The sequence below is a fragment of the Capra hircus genome, chromosome 6, assembly GCF_001704415.2.
Source record: "Capra hircus breed San Clemente chromosome 6, ASM170441v1, whole genome shotgun sequence".
In the NCBI taxonomy this organism is placed as follows: domain Eukaryota; kingdom Metazoa; phylum Chordata; class Mammalia; order Artiodactyla; family Bovidae; genus Capra; species Capra hircus.
The window spans coordinates 57,984,081-58,004,775 of record NC_030813.1 but is presented as its reverse complement, the minus strand read 5'-3'; the positions used below and the strand labels follow the sequence as shown (position 1 = coordinate 58,004,775).

The 20,695-nt window shown below is 46.9% G+C and overlaps 1 protein-coding gene across 6 annotated transcripts in view; it reads right to left on the bottom strand.

The window, feature by feature from the left end:
- TBC1D1 (TBC1 domain family member 1) overlaps positions 5,406–20,695 on the bottom strand; it is a 226,123-nt gene continuing 210,833 nt past the window's right edge. For 5 of the 6 annotated variants that reach the window (XM_018049366.1, XM_018049368.1, XM_018049369.1 and 2 more), the window contains 3 exons: positions 16,723–16,892; positions 9,950–10,123; positions 6,088–6,593 (listed from right to left, as the gene is read on the bottom strand). In XM_018049366.1, the coding sequence (XP_017904855.1) occupies positions 6,393–6,593; positions 9,950–10,123; positions 16,723–16,892 (545 nt within the window). In that variant the 3' untranslated portion in view covers positions 6,088–6,392. Of the gene's footprint in view, positions 6,594–9,949; positions 10,124–16,722; positions 16,893–20,695 lie in introns of all 6 variants that reach the window. The other variant, XM_018049371.1, reaches the window with a different exon arrangement.

The following is a 20,695-nucleotide window of genomic DNA, read 5'->3' as shown; positions in this document are numbered from 1 at the left end:
GGAGCTCTGTTGATGCGAGACTGATGCTTAGGACAGAATCATGCATGATTGGAAAGTACTCTGTCATTTTCCAACATTAAGCCACATAACTCCTCTTTAGCTGGTTCCTTATCCTTTGGATCCCACCGTGCGTACCGGCTCCTCAGCTGAGCCTTCTCTGACAGCTCTGCATAGGCAGTCCTTATCCCGTGACGAATTTTTGTTTACTAATTTCAGTCAGTAAACATTCCCTATATTGCTACACAAAAGGGCAGCAGGACTTCCCTTGTGGTCTCAGGGCCTAGATCAGGGTTTGGTTCGTAGCAGGGGCACTGTAACCACCTGCTGAAAAGAGTGAAAACAGCCAAACAGGTGGACATGAGTGACCGGAGTCAGGCTCAGAGGAGCACGTGGGACCAAGTCTACATCACGAGAAGAGAGTGGGGCCGTTCTGATATCAGGAGTGATCACAGAAACATAAAGGGTGAAGGAGAGGGATCCTGAAGGAAAAACTCATTTTACCTTACCATTTCTGATGATCAACATAATAGATGATTAGAGCATATGAAATTTAGGAGTCAAGGTGATTGCCACGTGCCTCAGAGGAAGGAAAATGGAATACGAAATCCTCAGTGGAAAGTACAGGAAGAGCTGAGGTGGGCAGAACATTGCCATATACGTCGACCTGCCCTGCTCCCACATCCACCAAGCACACCTTCCTCCACCTCCCTCATGCGAGGCTTCACCGTCTGCACCGATTCCCTTAAGACGGTGCCCCAGGATCACCCAGCAGGGGCCAAGAAGCAAAGCCACAGGGTCAGCTTTTCCTACAGTTAGAAGCAATGAGGGATACGATTAGAGGTTTAGGAAGAACCACTATCAAGAAGAGCAGAAAGAAGACACCTAAAACACAGACCCAAATAACGAATGAGGTGAAAACAATAGCAGGAAGATGTAGCCAGAAGAGTGAGGAGAGGCAGGCGAATCTGACAGGGACGAAGAATGTTGCAAGCCTGTCTCCCCGTGGCCCTGTCAGGCGTCCAGGCTAAGCCTGCGGTTCCACACACACGTGAAGCTTCTCTCTGCTCCGCACAACCCAGCACTCCTCAGGCCCCTGCAGGACAGCAGGAAAGGGGCACGGGGAGGGGGCAGGCAGCCCCATGGGCGAGGAAGATCCCCGCCCCAGTGCCTCCACCCCCGCCCCATTACTGAGCATGCTGGGCTCCAAAAGGGAAAGCACAAAAAAAGGCTACTGAGAATGTGCCATGGAAAGGGCTTTGTCCGAAAAGGATGCTTGGTGTGTTATTGTTCAGGTCATCTCTAAACCAAAAGCTACGTGCACGTTTACTCAAAACAATCTTGGAAATGCTTTTACAACCTGTTCAAAGCTTTCCAAATGAAGTTTGAGTGCTTTTTAGTCCTTGATTAAAAATATAAAAGTCTAACACATTTTAATTAGTTCACATTAATCTGCCTTGGAGAAAGATGAAAATTTACCAGCCAGGTATCCACAAAAAGCCTTTGCACAATTGGTGAGTACATGTGAACTAACGCACAGCCTGACTTACTGTGACCAGCAGTGCCCTTTCTCCATTTAGAAGTTGGAAGCCATCTTTTCTTCAGCCATGGCAGTGCACTCAAACCATCACACTAGGCTGACCTTGGAAACTGACATTGGAATTACTGCGTCACAGTCTTAAAACAATATTTAAAATGAAGTGTTTATTGTTCTCCTTAAAGACACTGGATATCAACTTTTTAATCGTTAGTATTTTTAAACTATTTTGTTTCACCTCATTTAAACTTCTATGTCATATAATTTAGTCAAACTTTAAAATAAATATTCACACAATGACATAAATTCAAACGACTTGCTAATAAGGGTTTACAACCAAAACAGTTGATTATTCACTTTAGAGATATGAAGGCAGTTAATCTATGAAGTCTAAGTACTAAGAACATTCTTTTTCATCTTTTGTTATCAATTTTAATTAACAACTGCTGTAGCTGCTCCATACCCCAGCTCTTATATTTTCCTAATCATTCTGATTGTTTCTAAACATGGCAACAAAAAAACTTTACCTATACTGGGAAGTTTCACTTCTTAAAAACCAAAGGCAATTCTATGACCTTTTTTTTTTTAACATGGCAATGCAAGGGTTTTAGAAGTCTAAAGTAAAAAAAGAAATGACTGTCAAGAACAAAGGTTGGACCCGACTAATTGAAACCTGTTGCAGCAGCATTTCTCTGCCACACGTAGACAGACTGGGGAGTGCCTGTTTTTTGGGGGAGGGGTTGGGGTTAATTATTTATTTTGGCTGCAATGGTTCTTCAGTGCTTCTCTAGTTGTGGTTTGAGGGCTTCTTATTGCGATGACTTCTCTTGTTGTGGTCACAGGCTCCAGGTATGCAGGCTTCAGTAACTGGCACACAGGCTCAGTAGTTGAGGCATACAGGGCCCAGCTGCTCCAAGGCTCATGGGATCCTTCTGGACCAGGCATGGAACGCGTGTCTCCTGCATTGGCAGACGGATTCTCAACCACTGGACCACTGGGAAGTCCTCCCCTCTGGTTTTAACTCAGGACAAATTAAGGCCCCTGGAGACTCCACATCTCAGGAGAGAACCCGAATTGGGCTCCTTACTATACAGATCACCCTTCTGGAAAGTGAAGCAGACCTTTCCTTGCCTTGAACTTTAATGCCATCAGAAGTGATTTGCAGAACACACTGGAATTAAAGCCGGGTGATGTAGATCATTAACTAGTCGGTCGGGAGACTGAGGATCCCCCTGACCCTGCAGCAACCATTAGCTGAAGCTCTCTTCTCAGTTTTTCCCTCTGTAAAATGAGATTGAAAATAATTTTCCAGTATAAAACAGGTTCTTTCCAACCTGAGATATTTTGAGCTATCCCAAACCCTTAAAGTAGTTTCCATTTAAGACAATGTGGCCGGTAAATTATTTTTACATTGCAAGTTTCTGGATCTTAACCTGTAGAATGTTTGGTCACACCTGATAGAGGGAAGTTTCATAGAGGGGTTTCCCCTATGGCTCAGCAGGTAAAGAAGCTGCCTTCCAACACAGGAGACAAAGATTTGATCCCTGGGTGGCAAAGGTCCCCTGCAGGAGGAAATGGCAACCCGCTCCAGTATTCTTGCCTGGAAAATCCATGGACAGAGGAGCCTGATAGGCTACAGTCCATGGGGTCGCAAAGAATCAGATAAGACTGAGCGTATGGCACAACAATGGTAGAGGAAAGGAGATGGAAGGCTGGGGTGGCCCGACATGTCAGCTGTGGTTCCTGCGGTTTTAAGTCTTCGATGCTGTACCATCAGTGACAAAGTCAAAACCAGTCTCTGAATCCTAACCCTATGGATCACGAATCATATATACTTAGCTGGAGGGCCTCCATGGAATGACTCACACGTGCATGCTCTCATTCGGGTTAGGCAGGTTCCAAAACTAATTGTCCTGGTTTGTATTACATCAGTTTGGTTAAGCCAGGACTACTTTCCCCTGTGTCCCCTTGCCTCACGGTTCTAAATTAGAATTGACTCAAAGACATGCTTGTGTGGTTTTTGGAAGGTAAAGTGAAGCCAGGGCTACTTTTCTCTGAAGGGCATCAGTCAAGCATGGTGACAAGACAGGCATGAGGCATCTGTGGGCCCTTGTCCTCGTTCTCCGCCTCCAGCTCTTCTTCCCGTGTTCTGACCTTGAGCAATTACCTGGGCTGGCTCTACTCCCACTACCAAACACTGGCCGTAGATGCAGAGGTGGTCACTGCGTGGCGGCCACAGCTGCCCCCGAGCCCTCGGCCTCGGGCCAGGCCTGCGTCAGCACCTCCATGCGTTCCGCCTCTCAGAAGGGCCTTCTGAGTTCTCATGAGCACCTCCTTCTGCACCTTCCTCTCTGCAGCTTCTCACACAGTAGTATTTTCTCTTATTCTGGTAACAACTCCTGCATCCTACAGCCCTCAGAGCAATCTTTTTCCCACCAACCAAAACAAACACAAATCCCCAAATAAACACTGTTGTTCTATCTACGTGTAACTCCTCACAGGGACCCCAACTGAGTGTTCTGCGTCACAGGGTGCTTCCTGGGGATTCAAGGTCTTCCGTCTGAGAGGGTATAAATTTTATCAAAAGACAAGACAACCTACAAGTGCACACGTGTGTGTGCATATAGTTGTTGTGTTGGGGAAGAACACAACAGGAAACTTTCTTAGTTTAAAAACTTGGCTCTGTGAATCCTCAGGCAATGTGAACCATGACTTTTATCTGTCCCCAGCTAAGACACAGGCTGACGGTCCAACCTGTAAACACAGGCCCGTGTCCACTGTCCTCTCCATCCAGCGCCACCTCATGACAGCACCCACTGGCACATACCACGGCTGCGTCTGGTCTGAGCAGCCCTACTATGCACATAGAGTAGAGGTGTCACATTTGGGGAGCAACACTTGAAAAACAAGACGCCAATCCCTCAGAGAACTCACTGCCGGTTAGGGAACAGTCACACTCTGACCCACAGGGGTTCACATGTGTGCTAAGTCACTTCATTCATGTCCACGTCTTTGCAACCCTGTGGACCACAGCCCGCTATGCTCCTCTGTCCACTGGAGCAGGTTGCCCTGCCCTCCTCCAGGGGATCTTCCTGACCCAGGGACTGAACCCACACCTCTTACGTCTCCAGCACTGGCAGGCGGATTCTTTACCATAGGTGCCACCTGGGGTGGTCCTTCAGCTTTTTGCTGAAAAGCAAAACCCCAACATTAAAAAGAAAAACGCACAAAAGTATGAGTATGAATTATTTGTTTTATTGCTTTGTATCTTATTTAATGCAGAGTTGATGTTTTTGAGTAACGGTAATAAGATGTCCAAAATTCAACATTATTAAACATTCAAACCAGTAAAGTATGTGGGAAGAAGACCTCACATGTTAACTCTGCTAAATTATAGCTGGTGGAACAATTCATAATGAAGGCTATAGGCTTGTCATCGTGGTTTATGACATGGGCAACGGTAGAGAGTCCCCGGTGTCAACCAACTGTGTAGGCATCAGGGGTGGCACGTGCGCCTCCCTTGGAAATATCTGGAAAGATCTAGAAAGACTACAGGTATTAAAAACCCTTCCTTTCACCTCAGGCTTGAAAGACACACCCACCACAGAGGGTGTCAAAGAACTCCTGTGGAATAGAAGTGGTTATGATGATACAGACCAGAAATGGTTCTGCTGTTGAGAAGTGAACTTGCCTACACGTCCCCTCTCTAATCCACCGCCCACTCTAGCCTGTCATGAGCAAGGGCCTCAGGTGGTGACCAGATGACACCAGGCAGCGGCCTTTTGACGGCTGAAGGCACTGGCTCTCCTCGTCCTGAGGGAGTGGGTCACTGGGTTGTGAGCTACATTCAACATGCACATCCTACCACGAAAAACTGCTCTCAGCTGCCGTACATTTGATGTAATTCCAGGCTGAAAGTCTGAAGACTTTAAAACCCCAGAATGTCCGGGGCCCCTGAAAGTCCTGACGTGCTGGGCAACTTCAGCAAGGAATCTGATTCCCAAGGGGTGGAGGCTAGAAGGGACACAAGGCTGCTCACGTCACATGACACCACAACATAAATATGAGACTCTACAGTGTGGATATGAGACGCCACAGTGAAATTATAAATACTCCAAACTCTACAACTGTCAGCCACACGCTAGCCATACCCGAGTGCAGTCTAAAAACTGGTGATCTCCCCGTAAAAACGTGTATCTACAGTGAATGTCATCAATACTTAAGGGCTAAGCAAAAGCATGTGAAAACTGTTCTTCAAAGACAGACTTCATTAAATATCCAGCATAGTGACCAAATTTAAGATGCCAAATTTAAATAAATCACTTTTGATTTTTCCCAGGGGTAATCTGGGGCCTCCGCAACAAGAATGGTCAAGGGCCAACTGCACCCCGCCGGCGATGCTGAGGGTGTAAATCATGCAAACCCTCTTGGAAGAACAATGGACACATCTTTGCCAAAGGAAGCGTATCTCCAGCCTCTTCATTCTCTGAAATACCAGAGAACTAACAAATGCCCTTTACAGACACAGGGATGCTGAAAGAGAAAGCAACAAAGAAACATAAAGGTGCATTTATTCGAGTCCATGCCATCTAATCTACTGAGTACAGTAATCAAGACTGGAAAAGGGAAGAATTAAACCTAAACAACAACAAAAACACTGGGACGTTCGTCCCCTGCACTGTGAGTCAGTTCAGAAGAATCTGTGTGCTGGCAAGCCAGTCTCCTCCCTGAGAAGCACGCTTCGTTTTCCGTTCTCCTCCAGCAGTTTCATCTCTCTCAGTTAAGGCCTGGACAGTGTCAGGGCGGTGGCCACACCTGCTCTGGAGCTGTGGGCTGGCAGGAGCTGGGCCCCAGGCCATCAGTCACCCGAGGGCTTGGGCAGTGTGGGGTCAGCCTCCCGGCTGCCCAGCTCTGCCATCTGCCTCTGGAGCTGCTCCACCGTCTGCAGCAGGGCTGACCTCTCCAGCTCCAAGGCCAGGGTCGCCTGCTTCAGCTTGCTCTCGCTAGTCAGGAGCTTCTCAACGGTGGCTTCCAGGCTCTGGATCCTCCCATTGGCGACCTGGAGAATAAAAGAAGACATGTGAATGTAACTGCCTGGGAGACGGTGGGAGATCCACTGTGTGCTCCGCTATCCAGCCTTGGGGGCATTTCGGAGCCTAATTCTGGCAGAGACACACATTTCTGCATTTATTACCACTTCTGGCCACAAAAGACTCTATTTTCCAGGCTCCCTCAAGGGTGGGTCAGGCCATCTGGAGAACCTCCAACGTCTTTTTCCTCTGTGTGGCTACTCTGGAAGCCACACGTGGAGACAGTGGCTTCCCAGTGCGGAGGAAGCCTGGTCCCCGAGTTGTCTGCTGGAGACGGCTGCGAAATGGTCCAAGACCACTTCGTGAAGACAAGGTAGTGGGTATATAGTACTGAGCCCTGGGATCCAGGGTGCTGTTACTGTAGCACAGTCTGCCTGCTCTGACAAATACATGCAGCTACAGGTGCACACTGGTTTTAGAGAGACCATCCAAATGGTTTCTATGTGAAGGCCCACGCAAGAACAGCTCTCTAACCTGAACCTTTCGTTTTCCCTCCAGTACCAAGAACCGGCATTTTCCCCAGAACGAGTGGAGCGCTTGAGGGGCCGAGCTCTGCTAAGAGGGTCACATGTGTGGCCTCACTGACCAGACACCAGGAGTGTCCCCACTCCCCCCAGTCTGTATCCTCAACATTCAGTCAGTGTCTGGCAGCCCTTCCAGGTGCTTCTCTGTAGCAACGGACCTTCCTCCTCTTTCGAGTCCTCTCAGAAAGGCTTCCGAGGCAACCACAGAATTGGCTCCAGCTGTCCGCTGCATCCCCCTGCATTCAGGCCCTGCTGCAAGGCACTGCTCTGGCTCACTCATCCGCCCAGCCCTGTTAGTGTCCCCATAGACTAAATGGTGTTTTTCCCCTCATTTTCAAAACAAGAGAAACAGTTTTTTGAGCAAGGTAACACCTGTGCCAGGCAGACAATTTATGACTCAAGGTTGAGCTCTGGCTGTGACACTGGAACACTCAAAACAGAAAGAAAAAAGGCCCGAGACCCTAAGTGGGTCAGTTACCAGGCAGGGGGTAGTCCCATTCAGGGGGTAAGTCCGAGCAGCCCTCTCAGACCCCCATACTCCTGCCCACGGTCAAGGCCTACAGCTGGTCCCACCTTATCTCCTCCAGCGACCACCCCTTCCGAGGCCATGGCACTCCCAGGGGTACCTGCCAGCTTAGCAGCGAGCTGGTATGCACGGTCGTTTACTGTCTGCATGAATATCAGGTCTCCTCCTCACTCAGACCGAAGCTCTCACCCTGCATGTGGGTCTGACCTCTCACAGGCACCCAGCTCACAGACACTCAGTGACTCAGTGATTACTATGAAAAACGCACACCCCTTATCATAGGGCAGTATCAGTCGTGTCTATGCAATTGTCTCATGCGCGCTGCTGGACAAAAGAGGTTAGACGGTTTAGTCTCCAGCTGCCAGAGGACAGTCTTCAGTGTTCAACAAGAAAATAAATGGGGCTTTGGTATCCAACTATATGAATGGAACGGAGTCAAAAGAGAGGTCAATTTTGATAGTTTGGGAAAAAACCAAAGATTTATGTTGGAAAATTAAGTAATGCACTGAATGCCTATCCCTGGGCTCTGAAAACTGTTTTAAAAAAGAAAAAGAAAAAAGGGAAAAGGGAAGAGAGTCTCATAGAACTTCTGTGGTCTGGCTGAAAGATAGTAATTCCATGTGATTCAGAGGGTAAAGAGAAGACTACACTCAGGCCCCCACAATCTGACTTGCCATAATCCCTAGTGCAACTCTGAACATCTGTTGTTACCAGTTACCACCTGATGCCTTTCTGGAGGGCTACAGAAGTTGGAGCAGCTTTTCACAACTCTTCTCCTCACAAGAGGGGTACAGTATTAACGGAAGCAGCACCAAATTACCTCCCCTTTTCACCACAAACCCACGTGGGTATCAGCCTAGTAAAATCAACCTTCTAGTGGAGTGCTGTTTTAACAAGACAAATGCTTGTAATGGAGATCTGAGCTTTCCATCCTGCTGTATTTCAGGGACTGACTGTTTGTCTGGAGGGATTTAAAATTCCCACCAACACTGCAGATCCTTACATGCAAGACAAGGTTCTTTGTCCCCTGGCACCTCCCCTTCAGGTTACAGCTGAGATCCCCCTGGAGAAACCACACCCAGACACTGTCATTTTCACAGTCAGGATAGCTCCATCTTAGGGGAACACGAAGCCGACTTTGAGAATGTGACCGGAGTCAGAACTCGGTAGGCAAAGCCTTTTCTTTGTTTCTCTACAGTAACTATCTACTAGGTTATACTGGCGTAAAATCCCTGCTGGGAAGAGTACATTTTAGACAAAGGCTGACTGATTAAGCTACCAAATGCTGGCCTTTCTCCCATCACTGCCAACTTTGCATCTGCAAAGCAGTAACTTTTTAGGCAGAAAAAGAAGAGGCTTAGATCAGGATGGAAAGCTTATTCTAAGGACAGCCTAGAACACCACAGAATATATATTTTGAAAATAATACAAATTTTTCTCACCAGTGGCTCAAAAGTAATTTTTAAACCCCCTCCACCCCCCGCCCCCGCACACATTTCAGTAACAACGATAGCTGTACCAGCGATCAGCTCATGACACGTAATAAGCAGATGGCACGGTTACTTTACTCCATCTGCTCGGTGGAGGGGTCGTGCGGGGCAGCAAGGTAATTTTCTGTCCTGTCACACAAATGAGGAAATCAGAGCAGGTGGGTGACGGTGGGGCGACACTGGGTCTGGCAAGGTCTGGCTCTCTGGTCTGCACCTCCGTGCTCACTCCCTCCTGCCCTCCAGCACAGGCGATCTGGGTCTGTCCCCGCCCACATTCATGCAGGCCAAGATGGAAACTTCCGGAGGGGAGAATTGTGCCCTTCGTGAACCTAACCTTGGTATCTGCACCAAGGACTCACATTTACGATCGACAGGTCTGGTTTACTCTGTTACTCCTCACTTGATGTCACTCTGAGGACCTAGCTGGTTTTGCTCCTGGAAGCTCCTGCCTTTGATTCTCCCATCATTACTCAAAGCACAATGGCTGGCGTTTGGTTAATAGCACCAGAGCACCGTGGACCCAAGCTCAGCTCTTGGCACATCTCCTGAAAGGGTAAGTGTAGAAACAGTCTCTCAGAAAGTTCCAGGACAGTCTGACCTTAGCAAAGGATAATCTGTCTGCTCCCTAACAAACAGGAACAGCTCTCCTGGGCTACCTTTGATCCCAACTACAAACAGAGCAGAAAGGGCCTACAGCGGTGGGAAACAGCCTGCGGGGCCTCTGGTGAGTTAATGAACTACCACACGCTCAAGGTTCAGGTGGCGGCCTTGCAAATATGCCCTACCTGCAGCTGTTCAAGGAGGTCAAGGTTCTGTTTGCGTAAGCTGCTGTTGGTCTTCTCTAATTTGTCCATTCTTTGGTTGTCACTGAGAGGAGAAGAATCAATAAGCTCTTCCTGAAGCACATGGTACTCAACTTCATAAGCTTGCAACTGTTTCGAGATGTCCGTCTCAAACACCTGCTTCACAGAAAAGTCATCAGGCATTGGAAATGAGAAAAACCACACACACACACTTACACTCACTCTCTCACACACATGTGACCATGTCAGTGGATATCCACTGAGCACCTAATGTTATTTAGTGATAAGCACAGAATACTCTCTAAATGGAGAAGAGAATAATTTTACTTAGGAAGAGAGAATTTAAGAAGCATTTGGAAATAAACTGAGAGAAACAATAAGTACAGGGCGTCCGTGGCGGCTCAGAGGTGAAAGAATCCATCCACCAATGCAGGAGACTTGGGTTTGATCCCTCAGTCAGAAAGATCCCCTGGAGAAGGAAATGGCAACCCAGCTCAATTGCCTGAGAAATCCCATGGACCGAGGAGCCTGGTGGGCTACAGTCCATGGGGCCACAAAGAGTAAGACATGTCTTAGTGACTCAACAACAACAACTGTCAGTGTAGGTCTCTGATGCCATTTTTCAAAGCCAAAACTTTATTTTTTAAAAAGCTTAAAAAAGTTTCTTTTTAATTCTTATTTCAGTACTCAGATCTCTTTTCTCTGAAAATTCTATTAGATACATCAACTATGGGTCAATGACAGAATAAAACAAAAGAATCACAGCCCTACTTGCCCAGTCACCAGGTCAAAGTTTAATTATAGTTCAGCTGGGTTTTCAGAGTTACAAGAACAGCTAAGTAATGGAACTGTTTACTGAAAAACCCTTCTCTGCACATAAGAGATGAAGAAATGAGCCAAAACCCAAATGTCACCCACATAGATGAGTGAATACGAAACAATGCCTGACTTGCCTTTCTTCTCATAATAGTAACAGTCATGAAAAAAACCACTCGTGTGAAAAACAACCCCAAAGTGCACGAGTGAGTGAGCTGTTCATGTTTGTACTTTCTCTTGGTGAGTGAGCTGGACCGAGGCAGGGCCGAAGAGGGAAGGGATCCGAAGGCAGAGGCTGCTGCTGCCCCAGGCGTGAAACCCCGGCATACCTCTGAGAATTCAGTCACCACGTAAGAAAAGCCAGCACGATCAGAACACATTTAGAGAATGAAATTAGTATTTTCAAGAGCAGAAACTGCCTCTTCACAGCATTTCCTTAAGAAAGAAACTCCAACACAGTTAAAATCAATGAAAAACTCATTTCCCTTGATGGTATCCTCTTAGCATTTAAACATGAATGAGCCCTATCTTTCCTGAAATCAATTTTAAAACTCCATGTTTACTTTTTCACCATTCCCAGAAATTTTCTCTTCCTTGAGAAAAACTTTTCAGCTTCCTGGCTTTCAATTTAATTCAGTGGCTAATACTAATTAGGCACAAAGTCACTCCAGGACAAAAAAGCTACACATCCAATTTGTGACATGTGTGTGTGCATATGTGTAGTTGACTGTATTGATCTGATTCTCTCCTGTCCCTCAGAGTGACCCTGAGCTCAGCAGGGATTATCATCTCTATTCCACAGTCAAGAAAACTGACCCAGGAGCTTTCAGGCAGCCCTCTAATGGGAGCTTGGCTGGCAACTCCCTGAATGACCAAGTTACCTGACCTTTCCTGGCCTCAGTTCCTGGCCCCCCCACCCCCGGGGGTGATAACCCCTACCTCCCAGCATCTGTGGGAATCATGAGACACACACCTGGCAAGCTGAGCTAAGGGATCCGCTTCCCACATTTGTCACGAAGCCCCTCACACCCAAGCTTGTGCTGCAACGAATGGCAGGCTGCTGCACCGAATGGCAGGCTGCTGCACCGTGGAGCTTCTGACCAGCTCAGCACAAAGGCCGCACACACGCAAACCAAGACACTCATGTGCAATCATAAATACAGTTCGGGAAAAACGGCACACGCACACACACGTCTCTTCTTTCACCCAGGTTTTTAAATGAGCTCCTAACCTGGAACACCCGGGGATGAAACCTTGGGCCTTTGATGCAGAGGGGCTGAGGTCAAGGGTTCTCAGCTGTGCACAGGGTGGAGTGCTCTTGCAGGGCCCCGTTAATCCCGAGGAACCATCCCAGGTCACAGGCATCTCTGCTTAATTGCATCACCACCTCCTGGTGCCAAAACACACACAGCCTTGCAGTCATGCCCAGAAATGTATCCCCGACTGCGGCAGCATGCAGCTGGCAGTGACAGAATCCTGGTCCTCCAAGGATGTTTTTTCATATTGCTGTATATTCTTCAAAACCGTAATTATAAATGGCTTCGTGGTATTCTATCAAGTTGATGCATCAATAATCATGTTAATCCAGTCATCGAATGTTGGCTATCTAGTTACTTGAAAGTTTCTGTTATAAATGACAATTCTAAACATCTTTGTATGTACTGCTTTTCCTATATTTTGGCTTATTTCCCAAGCATACATTCCAAGAAATGGGATTACTGAATCAAAGGATAGGAATATTTTACTGGCTCATGATACACACTGCCAAATTGCTTCCCAAATGGGAATAATCAACATACAATGCCACTAGCAACACTAAGAATGTGCCAGACACAGTACAGCCTTGGAATTGGGTACTGGCATTAAAATGTTTCATTCTGTTAATCTAGGAAGCTAAAGAACTATACGTTATTTACATTTAAATTATGCACAAAGCTACATACTTCTCCAGCTATTATTAGTCTGCTCTATGAGTCTCCTTTAGTGAATTCCTTTCCATTCTTGGCTCATCTGCTATTGGAGACTCAAGTGTCTTTTTCTCTCTGCTGTCTGTGGACACTACAATGCAGCCATCAACCTTGATGGGAACAGCACTAGTCACATACTTTCCACCCTCCCCACCCCCTGCCCCCCAGCTGGGGTGGGTGGGGGGAAGTCTCAATGGTGGAGCATCTGCCCAGGTATCAAAGGGGTTCAGTGTCTGTGGGGAATTTAAAAATAGTAATAAACCCAACTGAAAGTTGGTCTGCTTTTTATTATCACCACAATGCAAGCAATTCTCAACAATGCCAGGGGTAAAGGACGCCTCCCTGCCATATCCCTACCCTCTTGGTATGGCAGCGATCGGCCTTTTAACAAACTTTCAATGGCACAACCTGCCTGAGCCGCGAGGACTCCTCCTAAGGCAGAAGGGGCAGCCTCACCACTGTGATTCTGAAGAGCATCTTCTGAACAAGGGAGCTTCGGGGAGATGCCGGTTTCTCTCCTACCAGCTCAAACAGAACGGAGACCTGTCTGGCGTGTTTACGATGGAGTCACCCACTGCAGCCTTTCCAAGGTTGTGTGGCTACCCCGGGGATCTTGCTGAAAGGCAGATTCTGACTCAGCAGGTCTGGGGGGCGGGACTGGATTCTGTGTTAAGTTCTATGCAGTAGGACAGTGGTACTGGTCAGGAGCCCATGTGAGGCAGGGCCTGCAGGATGCTGAATGTGGGCTATGTGCTCCATCCTCCCAACCCCGCTCCCCTGCAATCTTCCTTGCACTGACCTGAGGCTGCAGGGCACGCCCTGTGATGAGACAGCCCTGATTCCCTTCCTTCCTGTTTATTCCCAGGGCTTCCCCCTTCCTGAGAGAGGGTTGTTAAGGCTTACATTCAACTGAAAACTTTAAGTCACACTGAGCAGCTGCCCCAGAGCCCCAGAGCCTGGGACCCTGTCAGCTCTGGGCCGGCCTCTCGGCGGCGGCTCTGAGCCTGTCTGTGTTGAGCGGGAGCTGCAGGGCCCTGTCCTTGGTGACTCTGCCCACCCTGGATGCAGACTGTGTCCCAGAGGCTCAAGTTGAGGTTTCCACAGAGAAGGCATTTAGTGAAACGCAGCTTGTCTATCTCAGGGGTGCACCCGGCTCCATCCTTTCACACACAGAACAATTAACTCATCCACGTGCAAGGAACACAGTATCATTTCCACCCTGCAGGCTCTCCCAAGTTGTACCTCTAAGCTGATCTTGAGACTAGAGCACCCTCTGCAGGAAGGGGAGGGGCAGCGAGAAAACAGAAAGCTTGACAGCCCACAGAGGTCAAGTTCCAGATGGACCGTGTGGGAGGGGAGAAGGGCCAAGAGCTGCCTGGTACCGTGAATCTGGTTTCCCAGCGAGACCTGTGACAGGCTGAAAACCTGGACCTCAGAAGCAGGTGCTGTGTCCCTACATGTCACATCCAATCCCCCACCTCCCCTCAAGAAAGCTGAAGCCGTGCCTAGGACGTCTCTCACCCCTGTGGCTTTGCACGTGCTGTAACTGCGGGACAGTTGACTGCAGCCCATGCGCCAGGGCTGTCCCACCGCATGCTCTGCAAACAGCTTTATTGCAGCACAGTCACTTCACTCCACACACATACTGGCTCTGGCCACTTTCAGGCTCCAGAGACTGAGCTTACCTCACATGACCTTATGGCCCACAAAGCCTGAAACACTTTCACCCTGGCCCTGTGCAATAAAGCTTTGTGACCCCTGCAGCCTGCCATGCTCCTCTGTCCATGGGATTTTCCAGGCAAGAGTACTAGAGTGGAGTGCCATTGCCTCCTAGAAAAGGCCTGGCTGAACCCAATTCCCTCAGCTCCCTGCCAGGCCTGCTCACTGCTCACTCCTTGCATAGCCTGCTCCTGCAGCCCTTGCACACACACTCCTGGAACTCCCACCACACTTGCAATCACTGTGTTACACACTCCTTTTCTGCACAGGATGGGCCCTGGTGTCCCAGAGTCTATTACACTCTTGGTTCTGCCACCCTATACAGGGTGCTGGGCATTTACTCCCTCTGTGCCCAGTGTCCCAGCAATGAAAATGAAGATTATGAAGCCATACACTGTGCCCAAGAGTTGTTAGGGAGCCGATGGACTAAAAGATCACCAAATTCAAAACGTACCTAAAATAACTCAGGTACACACACACACACACACACACACACACCTGTCCTCTCTCCACGCTGTGACCATTTCTATTCTTCCAACATTTAAAGAACATCCTCACATCCTAGTAAGTATCCTTTAGAGAAGAGGGGAGGAAAATGGGATTTTTTTTTTCCTGGGGCTCAATATCCAGAAGGTAATAACATCAGCGAGGCTGCCCGCCTTTGAGCCCAGGCAGCAGGTCAAGGTGGTCACTGGCACAGACTGGGGTTTAGGGAACCAAGGCTCTTGGGTTCGCCCCAGCAGCCAAAACACAGAAGGACGCACAATGAATGCTCTGAAAGACAGTAAATGCCCAGCAAGGCCAGAAAGGAAAGTATCACAGGGTGGAGGATTCTGTCTTAATGGACAATACTGGAAAACTCTGATTAAACGATACCTGGAGGCACTTGGTGGAGCTGAGTAGTTGCTAAAGCATTTGCCATGAGAGAGCCTCAGTCTGAAACACCACCTTTCCACTTCTTGGCCATGTGACTGTGGGCCAGCTAATTAACCACTCTGAACCCTAGGTTTCTCATGAGTTAAAACCAGCTGTCTTCTCAGGAGGTCAAGACTGAATAAGCTCAGGTGTGTATATGCAGAGTTGCTCAGAACCTGGCAAAGAGTAGGGCGTCAATAAGTCAGAGCGATTCACACTGAGAGGAAGGCGCCAGGGAAAAGAAAGTGCAGAGTTGAAAAGCACTGCTCCTTCACATAAGTAAATGAAATGTGCAGAGACCCAAAGCGGCACCGGGGCAAAACCCTCTCTCTCAGGCCAGACGTGCCTCCTTTTCTGGGTTCAGCACCGAAGGAGGAGCAGCAAATGGAACCACAAACTGCTGCGTTTGTGCGTGCAGCCCACCACTCTCAGATGAGCAGGAATTCTCAGACTTTTTAAAAACATATCTTTATTTCACTGTTTGTTTTAACGTAATTGCTATAAGTGTTTGCCTTATGAGAGGCCCGGCCGCTGAGTCTGCAGTGGCCCAGTGCTGAGATCCCTTCCGCAGCACTCAGCCATCTGGCCTCAGGACACTCTCAAGGGTGACCTCACCTTCTGCAAGGCAGCTCAGTCCTGCATGGTCAGCAATCATTGCTGGAAGGGTCTTCCTGACACAGAGTCAAAATCTGCTCCCACTCCTACCCCAGACCATTTAACAACTGGTCAAGCTGCAGTTCCCAAGTCACTTCATTCTCAACCTCTTAACATTTCAGAGAGTGATACATGCATACATGCAATTTTACTGCACACAGAAACCAGAGGTATGGGACCACAGATGTGGAACTGAATACTATTCACAAACACACACACCATGAAACAAACTTATAGAATATACACTCTTTATCACAACTTCATAGCAAGATATTTTAGAAGATTCCAATTAATGCCATTCAGCACAAAAATCAAAGCACTCATTTTACAAAAGCCTACAAGGAATAAAAGCTATGAATTTTGGAAGAACAAACGACGAGGGGTGAAGCCTCTTAATTGTAAGAAATTACAGTTACAATTCTTACAAACTGTAAGAAACTGTGCTCGGTGTCACACTCATAACACATGCACACTCGGACACACGCACACTCAGACACACACTTAGTCATGGAGCAAGGCCTTGAGCTGTGCCTCCTACAAGCTACTCAGGACTTGGTAGGTCCTGAGAGGTAGGAAACGGAGGGAGGGGGGCAGAGAAAGAGAAAGAAACGGAAGGAAGGAAGAAATTCAGCTTCTGCACATCCAGGATTACGGAGCTTCTGGAGGGTCCAGACTGAACCATACCTGACTGATAGTCTTCTCCATCTGCACCAAGCCCAGGTTGGGTAGTGTGCTTTTTATAAAGTCAACTATGGTTTCTAGGTTTTCATGCTGCAGAATCAAGGGCTTATGGCTTCCCAGCAGACTTAGAGCCACTTTAAATATGACCTCTGATCCCTGAAGAAAGATCATATCTGGGAAAACACAGAAAAGCCAGAAGTTAATACGGACTCAGTCGCTGATAAAATGACACACTGTCCCCTTTCACACACTGAAAAGCAGAACAGTGGGAAACACAACCCTAAATTAGAAGATCCTGATATTTCAGATAGGGTTGTTAAGATAATACCAAGAAAACAATGTATGCAAACATACTGCTAAAATTTTGTCACAGATTCAGATCTTTTTTTCACTCCAAAAATATACTGAATTCAAACATGCTTCAAAAGTTGAACTGTGAAAAGGAAATTTTTAATTGGTGTGTTTTTCCAGAAATTCTCTGGATTTCAAAGGAGTTATTACTAAAACACATGTTTTCATGGGTAAAACAAAGATTTCTATACTCTACCCTAATTACTGATGCTGCAAGTGAAAAAAATGCCTATTTCCTCTGCTTTGAAATAAGGAGTTTAGTGATGTAAAGATCTTTAAAAACTGTAAAAAGCCTACACCATTGCAAAAGTACATTATTAAAAACAAGTGGAAACAGTGTCAGACTTTATTTTTTGGGGCTCCAAAATCACTGCAGACAGTGACTGCAGCTATGAAATTGAAAGATGCTTACTCCTCGGAAGGAAAGTTATGACCAAGCTAGATAGCATATTCAAAAGCAGAGACATTACTTTGCCAACAAAGGTCTGTCTACTCAAGGCTACGGTTTTTCCAGTAGTTATGTATGAATGTGAGAGTTGGACTGTGAAGAAAGCTGAGCGCCGAAAAATTGATGCTTTTGAACTGTGGTGTTGGAGAAGACTCTCGAGTCCCTTGGATTGCAAGGAGCTCAGTCCTCGGTGTTCTTGGGAAGGAATGATGCTAAAGCTGAAATTCCAGTACTTTGGCCACCTCATGCGAAGAGTTGACTCATTGGAAAAGACTCTGATGCTGGGAGAGATGGGGGCAGGAGGAGAAGGGGACAACAGAGGATGAGATGGCTGGATGGCATCACCGACTTCATGGACGTGAGTCTGAGTGAACTCCGGGAGTTGGTGATGGACAGGGAGGCCTGGGGTGCTGCAATTCATGGGGTCGCAAACAGTCAGACATGACTGAGCAACTGAACTGAACTGAACTGAAATACTGCTTGTTTAATTTATATGCAGAGTACATCATGAGAAATGCCCAGCTAGATGAAGCACAAGCTGGAATCAAGATTGCTGGGAGAAATATCAATAACCTCAGATATGCACATGACATCACCCTTATGGCAGAAAGTGAAGAACTAAAGAGCCTCTTGATGAAAGTGAAAGAAGAGGGTGAAAAAGTTGGCTTAAAACTCAACATTCAGAAAACTAAGATCATGGCATCTGGTCCCATCACTTCATGGGAAATAGATGGGGAAACAATGGAAACAGTGAGAGATTTTTATTTGGGGGAGCTCCAAGCTGGTTTTAGAAAAGGCAGAGGAACCAGAGATCAAATTGCCAACATCTGCTGGATCATTGAAAAAAAGCAAGAGAGTTCCAGAAAAACATCTATTTCTGCTTTACTGACTATGCCAAAGCCTTTGACTGTGTGGATCACAATAAACTGGAAAATTCTGAAAGAGATGGGAATACCAGACCACCTGATCTGCCTCTTGAGAAACCTGCATGCAGGTCAAGAAGCAACAGTTAGAACTGGACATGGAACAACAGACTGGTTCTAAATAGGAAAAGGAGTATGTCAAGGCTGTATATTGTCACCCTGCTTATTTAACTTCTATGCAGAGTACATTGTGAGAAACACTGGGCTGGAGGAAGCACAAGCTGGAATCAAGACTTCTGGGAGAAATATCAATAACCTCAGATATGCAGATGACACACCCTTATGGCAGAAAGTGAAGAGGAACTAAAGAGCCTCTTGATGAAAGTGAAAGAGGAGAGTGAAAGAGTTGGCTTAAAGCTCAACATTCAGAAAATGAAGATCATGGCATCTGGTCCCATCATTTCATGGGAAATAGATGGGGTACAGTGGAAACAGTGGCTGACTTTATTTTCGGGGGCTCCAAAATCACTGCAGATGGTGACTGCAGCCATGAATTAAAGATGCTTACTCCTTGGAAGGAAAGTTATGACCAACCTAGATAGTATATTAAAAAGCAGAGACATTACTTTGCCAACAAAGGTCCATCTAGTCAAGGCTATAGTTTTTCCAGTGGTCATGTATGGATGTGAGAGTTGGACTATAAAGAAAGCTGAGTGCCAAAGAATTGATGCTTCTGAAGTGTGGTGTTGGAGAAGACTCTTGAGAGTCCCTTGGACTGCAAGGAGATCCAACTAGTCCATCCTAAATTAGATCAGTCCTGGCTGTTCACTGGAAGGACTGATGTTGAAGCTAAAACTCTAATACTTTGGCCACCTGATGTGAAGAGCTGACTCATTTGAAAAGACCTTGATGCTGGGAAAGATTGAGGGTAGGAGGAAAAGGGGACAACAGAGGATGAGATGGTTGGATGGCATCACTGACTCAATGGACATGGGTTTGGGTGGACTCCAGGAGTTGGTGATGGACAGGGAGGCCTGGTGTGCTGCAGTTCATAGGGTTGCAAAGAGTTGGACACAACTGAACTGAAAATCACTGCAGATAGTGGTTGCAGCCGCAAAATTAAAAGATGCTTGCTCTTTGGAAGAAAAGCTATGACTAACCTAGACAGCATATTAAAAATCAGAGACATTACTTTATCAACAAAGATCCATCTAGTCAAAGCTATGGTTTTTCCAATAGTCATGTATGGATATGAGAGCTGGACTATAAAGAAAGCTGAGCACCAAAGAACTGATGCTTTTGAACTGTGGTGTTGGAGAAGACATTTGAGAGTCCCTTGGCCTGACTGCAAGGAGATCCAACCAGTCCATCCTAAAGGAAATCAGTCCTGAATAGTCACTGGAAGGACTGATGCTGAAGCTGAAGCTCCAATACTTTGGCCACCTGATGTGAAGAACTGACTCCTTGGAAAAGACGCTGATGCTAGGAAAGATTGAAGATGGGAGAAGAAGGGGACGACACAGGATGAGATGGTTGGATGGCATCACCGATGCAATGGACATGAGTCTGAGTAAGCTCCAGGAGTTGGTGATGGACAGGGAGGCCTGGCGTGCTGCAGTCCATGGGGTTGCAAAGAGTCAGACACGACTGAGCAACTGAACTGAACTGAATGAAATAAAAAATTTTTTTCACTCTGAAGAATTCAAAGAACTTTATCAGAGTTATTTTCTAGTTCTTGCCATTTTTTCCCTTAGAATGGCTGGCAAATGCTAACAATTCCCACATCGACTATGCAGAGGGGAGGCAAGTGGCCCCTCAGTTAGCCCACCCTCTCCCTCTCCCTTTCCCAGAGGTGAAGCCATTCAAAAAAGAGACTCCAATGCCCTGGGGCTCAAGTATAGAACTAGTAATTCACTGTTGGGTGACTAAGTTTGGGAAAGTGACCTAACAACTGGAATAATAATGTAAGAAGAAATAGAATTTTAAAAGACAGGGACATAACTCTAATTAGAGGCAAAAAATTTTCTTTTTTTAGGGTGGCGGGAGCTGCAGGCGAATGGAAGAGACAAGGCAGCTATAAATGCCATCAAGTGAAGGAGGACAGAAGCAGGGGAGACAGTGCCCCAGACCTTGGAGAACCCATAGATACTCCCCAGATAAGGAATCAGGGAGTAATATGCTCAGCAGAAGGCAAAGCAGGTGGAAATGCAGACGGGGTGAAAGCACACAGGAGCCTGGAAGAGCAGGTAAGGTGGGAGTACCTTATTCTCCCTCCAGAAAGTTCAAAAATTAAGGCACTTTTAATTAATAGTAC